Source organism: Alligator sinensis, unplaced genomic scaffold, assembly GCF_000455745.1.
Source record: "Alligator sinensis unplaced genomic scaffold, ASM45574v1 scaffold1032_1, whole genome shotgun sequence".
NCBI classification, from domain to species: domain Eukaryota; kingdom Metazoa; phylum Chordata; order Crocodylia; family Alligatoridae; genus Alligator; species Alligator sinensis.
The window spans coordinates 789,471-795,754 of record NW_005842450.1 but is presented as its reverse complement, the minus strand read 5'-3'; the positions used below and the strand labels follow the sequence as shown (position 1 = coordinate 795,754).

The following is a 6,284-nucleotide window of genomic DNA, read 5'->3' as shown; positions in this document are numbered from 1 at the left end:
GGAATGAAATTCATAAACTATTTCCATTAGGCTAAGCACCTCTCCCAGGTTTTCCTGGAGCACTCAGTAGCTAAATATGCCTGGCTGCAGTTTCAAACTAAGCGACTGGGGCACAGCTTTACCTAAAAGCAGGCGATTATCTCTACGCTTCACTCCTCGGAGGGGGTAAGTCATATATAACTCTGTTACTGCTTTCATTTCAGGCTACAACAATGACAGGAAAAAACAGCTGAAGCAGCTTTTCAAAAGTCTTCAGACACAGCAAAAAGTTTAAAGCACTGGATGAGAGAAACCACTGAGGAGAGCACTCACTCTCTTCCTCTTGTTGAAGAGCAGCACTTCTCATTTGTCTCTGGACCAGGGACAGTTTTGCTGCCTCAGCACAGGACTAATGTCCACTTCTTGGTTCCCTAGGATTTCCCCTACATGGGAGATGCAGCAGTTAAACAAACCATTCGTATTTGTAAGCCAGAATAACAATAGAAGTGGGCTGGCTTGTAACCAGACGTGTAACTGCAGCAGGTCAAGGTCCTGTTCCATTGTGGCTGATCGGTTCTTCCTTAAGGAATGAATCTGTTTTGTTCCACACTGGAGTTCTGTAGCAACACTTGGGCTCAACTGACAGCACGAGCATAAAGGAAACACCTTATTTCAGCCATTAAATGTAGATATAGAGTAAGGCCATACTAAGGGCTAGTTTGTGGGATGCTGCAGACCACATCCACTCCTTCTCAGTCACTTCAGCTCTGCATACCTTAAATAAAATGTTTAATAATGTGTCACTGCTGTTATTCATAGAGCTGCAGCTTCCAGAGTCCCCCCTTTGAGGCTACTGACACGGCCAGTTTCCCCTTATGCTACAAGCTAAGTGGTGATGCACCCTCTGCTCAATCAACCAGGAGAAAGGGGGCATGCCAGCTTCCTGCTGCCACTATTGGAACATGTCGGATCATAAACCCTGTTGCCATGACACCGTAAGAATAACCTTTACCATTACATGTTACAGAAGCATTGTTAGTAGCTTTACAACCCAGGTTATGTGAAGAATGCAGTTATAACAACGCCTTTGTCTCTTTGAGGTGGGAAAAGTAATATGCTACCCCACCACTCGCAGAGAAGGTGTAATTTTCTGGAAAGCTATCGGCAAGGCAGTCTGCTAGCTGGGATAATATTTAACACCTAAATTGGGAATTGAAGCCTGAGATGGACAGCTCTGCTTTTAGCAGTTGCAAGCTTAGGCTACATATCAGCTTACTTAAAGGTAAGGGTTTCCTTCCCACCTTTCATGCCATTAAAACTGACCTCGTGTATCAAGATCCTTGTTTAAAGGGAAGGGGGCAGGCTTTCTGCAGTGCAAACCCACCCTGGTGGGGCACCGTGTATGTGTTATACACGTGCAGGACTGGCCGGGGGAGTGGAGGGTTGTGCAGTGGTGTATGCACAGGTGGCTGGCTGGTCAGGGAAGTGGGGAAACACAATTGCTGTTTTGAAAGTTTAACGCACCTCTTGTCAAGATGCAGCAGGAAGTCAGCCAGAGCTGCCTGTGTCAGGCATGCAAAGCATACCAGAGCAGACACACCTGCTTCATCAGCTCTCTTGCTCTGCCCATTCCTTGGTCCCCAAATTTGAACCATTTTCTTTAAATCAAGGCATTCCCCAACCAAACCCCACCTTTCTAGGCTGAGCGTTCAGGTTGTGGAATAAACACTAATGTGGGGGTGGGGGTGGTGGAATCAGTGATTCTGCCAGATGCCAAACTCTTCTTGTAGACAAAAGAAATGAAGGTCTGGCTTTCCCAAAATTAACATGCAGCACAATTATTAGCATGCACTGTACCACTGTCCTCACTATTTCCTAGTGAAGAGATGGAATATGGAAAAGTACAGGTCATTGTGGAACGACCTTAACATTTTCCTTTTAGTGTCTGCATTAACTGGAAACGTGCTTTTACCGGGGTTAGCCCCAAGTTAATTGCATACTTGGTAGTGGATGTTAATATTTAACGTGGAATGGTTACTTTTACTTGAACTAGTGTAGAGAAAATACCCCTTGAGTTCCAGAGAGAACAGCAGGCTCATCCTGTCATGACACAGTCCCCGCAGCCATGCAGTCACACCTCCTGTTCCACTGGAGCAGCTGGGAATGTAGCTGTTACCATGGTGGATTAGACGTGGGGGTCCATGTAGCCCAGTTACCTATGCCAGCTCTTGCAGCTGCTTTGGGGGAAGGTGTGGGACATGCTGCCGTAGACTTATGGGGGAACCTGCCCCCAGGGAAATCGTCCCCCTAATCTCCCACTACATCCACTTCTGCTTCTGCCCCAGATACTGTGAAGAAGGCTGAGGCTTTGAGGCATAAGGGCTTGCTTCTAAAATATTAGCTACCGTAACTGGGTATCCTTGTTATTCCATAAATGCTTAAACCTTCTTTTGGCTCCTGCTAAGCTGTGAGCCTCCATGCTAGACTGTAGCAATGAAGTGCACTGGCTAGTTGTGAAATGCATGAAAAAGCCTTACAGTTTTAGACTTGATGTTACCACTTTTAGTTTCATTCAGCCTTCCTGTTACCAGACCAATGAGACAGTCCTAGTCCATCTTCTCCAGACTTTTAAAAAATATGTATAGATATATAATGTGTCCTCTTCCCCACCGTAAATCGTTCCAGTTAGTTCACTCTCCTTACAAACTGAAGCAATGGATCCCGATTGTAATAGATGTTTCCCATTCAGATTAACAAGACACTATCTTCTTACGCTTCACCCCACTCAGATATTTAAAGCCATTCCAGGAATTTTTGAAGTGCACTGTTCTACTTAAACACAATACTCTCACAAGCTTATACAACCCTGTCTTTTCATTTACGCCTGAGAGAGAGACTGTGGATTCACAGTTCTTTCCCTCCTACTCCTGTTCCTTCCATGAGCATGTACTAGCTCTGGAACTGTTACCAAAGATCTTACACACACAAAAAAACCATGCACACTGTTAGGAATGTCCTGTTTCTCCAGTTTTAATAAACCCACTTCCACCCCAGTGATGGCAGGCTGTCAAATGCTGTGAATGAGCCAGTGTTTTAGCACTTATCTGTACAATTACAGTGCCCAACCCTTGGCCAACAATGGACACTTGCCGTTTCTGGTATGAAAGGATTTCACAGTCCAATTCAGGAAACAAAATTCTACAAAATAAACAACTTGAAAGGGATCCTCGGTGTCGAGATGTTCTCCCTAGAAACCTGGAGATTGGGCACTGAGTTCTGCACCAGGAACTCCATGAGCGACAGCCTAGTGCACCTGATGAGCAACACAGTTGAAGTCCCTGCTGTTGTCACTAAGCTCATCCTTCCAGGATACGATTAATTAGTTTCATTTCCTCAGGAGTCATTGGGTTCAGGTTAAATCCTTTCAGCTCAGCTTTACCTGAGAGAAAACAAGCAGGAAATCAAGATTGGGCTACAAGACATTAACTGTCCCGTTGAGAGTGTTGTCCCAACTACTGCTGGTCCAGAAAACCCAGAGAAGAGCTGGCACCAGCTGGCAGAACAATTGCCCAAGTTGTCATGGCATGGCCAGCTAGCCTTTGGCAACAACTTATCACCTGGTTAACAGGGGCAGTGGAATCTGCCAAAGCAGCTGTGCAGTAGTCACAGCCACGTGCTCTAAAAGCTAGACAATACGTGGCTTTTGCACTGAAGAGAACAGACGTGTCACTGTTCCAGGAATATACTCCGCTCCTGGGTTTTGGGACACTGAACGTGGTTTCAGACCCTGTCACAAATACCTTGCGCTTCAAACAGATGGTTGACCTTCACTCTCAGCTCTTTCCGAAGGGTGTTTATTTCCTCATCCAAGTGCTCCTGATCTGAGAAAGCAGCGACGGGAGTAATGAAACATTCTAGAATATCGTTTGAGAGCAACCAGCACCCCCCAAATTCACAGCTACTTCTGGCAAATCTATTCCAATCTGAACCTCCAGCATGGAGGGGGAAGCCTCTTCTCTTGCCTTCTCCGTGAGGCTGGCTGCGTCGTACTGGTACATAAGAAACATAACCCTGTTCCGGTTCTCCCAGAATACGCGTCTGCCAGATTCTCCCTTTCCAAGTAAGTATAACGAACTGGATGGCGGAGGTATGAGTCCATTTGTAATACCAGCATGACCTTTGAACACGATGTGCCATCTCCAGGCTGGAAGCCAAACAGCTGGGTCTTCCGAGTAACGTACGTTTGGAGGGGCAGGTACTATCTTCCTGGGGGCAGGGGAGGGAGGACAGATGCCTGTGCGGGCGTATATGAGTGTGCAGCTCCTAGAAGTCCAAGCTTCTGTGCTCCACCAAAATACTCACCTGTTTTCACAGATGTTAAGGCCAGAGGGGCCCTTACACTACCCACTCTGGCCTCCGTAAAGCACAGGCCGAGGAATGCCATCCCGTTACCTTTGTGCCGTTGTAAAACAAACCAACCAACCTTCAGTTTCAATGAATGCCCCTAGTTCCTCTTATCGTGAGAGGGAGTGAACACGAGTTCCTGATCTACCTTCTCGAGGCCTTTCATTCATAGTTTTGTATCTTTTCATCACCCAACTTTTCTACCAAGGCAAAGTATCTCAACCTCAAGAGGACAGCAAAGGTCCTCTTGATACTCATTTCTGAAGCCCCTCTACTTCTGCTGTATTCCCTCTACGAGGAAGTGACCAATGCAGCATAAGGTAGTCGGGGGAGTGTGTACCACCAACTTCCTGAACGGCATTCAGATATTCTCAGAGTTATTTCTCAACCCGTTCTTCATGGAGTCTACCATCCCATTTGGGTTTCTCACAGCGAAGGATTCCTAGACACTACACAAGGAGGCCTGGGTCCTTCTTAGCAGCAGCAGCGTACAACCCACTACAAGGTAGGAAAAGACAAAGTGGCCCAGCCGTCAATTCAGTGAATACAAGCACTCCTGCCACACGGGACGCCCCACGTATGTATCCAAGGAGAGGCCGGAAAGGGAACACAGCTTGCAAAATCACAAGCAAGTTGTCAAAGTCTGGCATTGAACTTACCTTTCTGCATCATTTCTTTGGTCGTTGATTTTGGAAGCTGAATAAACATATTTCCAAAGCAGACCATCACGTCACCTACAGAGAGAGAGGCACCTTTTGTAAATAAAATTTTTCCGAATGAAAACTGCTCCTCCCCGCACTCCTGCCAGGTGCACACCAAATGCAAAATTCAACAAACAGGCTAATTTTTGTAGGCCCCTTGATGCTCAACATCAGTCTGCAGCATCACTTAGGAGAGCGTCTACAGGCAATTAAATGTGATTCAGTCTCATAAGACCTGCGCAAGGGTGAGTTAGTCACCACACAATCCACCCATGCACAGATGAACGCTGACTGCGCGCGGGCTTTATTTTGTTTCACCGCTCAGAAATGAAGCAATATTTACTGTGGAGAGGAGGCTTTGCCTGCCACTTTGAAGTGCGGTTCTCGCCTGGAAGATGACTATAAAATATGAGTACGGGAGTGTATGAGTGATGTTGTAGTGGCGATGGTCCAGGGGTCATGCAAGAGGCAAGGATTTTGTAGGGCGATATTTTCTATCGGCTCAACTGCATGGTTGGGATAGAGCCAGACGAGCTTCGACCAGACCCAAAGAAGAACGTCTTGCGTTTGAAAGCTTGTCTGACTCTATCCCAGCCACGCAGCTGGTGCAATACAAGAGATCACCCTAAGAAATTCTTGCCTCTCATATAAAACATATCCTTCCACATTTACCCTCTGTAAATTTAAAAAGTGTATTGCTTTCCTGCGAGCTCAACCCTAACTTGGGCGTTCGTGTCAACGTTGGCATCCTTCTGCCTCGCCTGCCTGGTTAAACGAAGCTTCGGTGAATTATTCTGTGCATAAAAACTGCAGGGAAGTTGGGCTGGAAGGGACGGTCGGACCAGGGAGTAAAACGCCTTCCTGACCCCAAATACAGCGTTGGTCCGGCCTGGCGCAGAGGGGCGAGACCCGGCAGCCGGGACCTGCAGGTGCCAGCAGGAGCGTCGCTGCAGGCAGCGCCAGCACCTCGACCCCCCCACACGTCACAGAACGGGGGGCGCCGGAGCCCGGTTTGGGGCAGCCCCGGCCTCGGGGTGCTCTTCCGTTTCCTGCGCGAGGGCAGCCGTTGCCTGGACAGCTCGCGCCGCCCAAGCCCCCACCGCCCCCGAGTCGCTGCGCTTCGTTCCTGCCCTCGGGAAAACACGGGGCCGTTCTCCCAGGGCCGAGAACCGAGACAGCCGTGGCAGGCGACGCGCGTTT

General features: G+C 47.9%; 2 protein-coding genes across 2 annotated transcripts in view; one reads left to right on the top strand and one right to left on the bottom strand.

The window, feature by feature from the left end:
- The window catches only part of TTLL9 (tubulin tyrosine ligase like 9), a 26,459-nt gene extending 25,680 nt beyond the window's left edge, over positions 1-779 (top strand). Inside the window, exon 15 of the mRNA XM_006030533.1 lies at positions 204-779. Coding sequence (XP_006030595.1) covers positions 204-274 — 71 coding nt within the window. The 3' untranslated portion in view covers positions 275-779. The remainder of the gene's footprint in view (positions 1-203) is intronic.
- Positions 780-2,991: 2,212 nt separating this feature from the next.
- Positions 2,992-6,284, bottom strand: part of PDRG1 (p53 and DNA damage regulated 1) — a 24,001-nt gene continuing 20,708 nt past the window's right edge. Inside the window, exons 2-4 of the mRNA XM_025212183.1 lie at positions 5,043-5,184; positions 3,780-3,860; positions 2,992-3,418 (exon numbers count right to left, since the gene is read on the bottom strand). Of these exons, the coding sequence (XP_025067968.1) occupies positions 3,336-3,418; positions 3,780-3,860; positions 5,043-5,184 (306 nt within the window). The 3' untranslated portion in view covers positions 2,992-3,335. The remainder of the gene's footprint in view (positions 3,419-3,779; positions 3,861-5,042; positions 5,185-6,284) is intronic.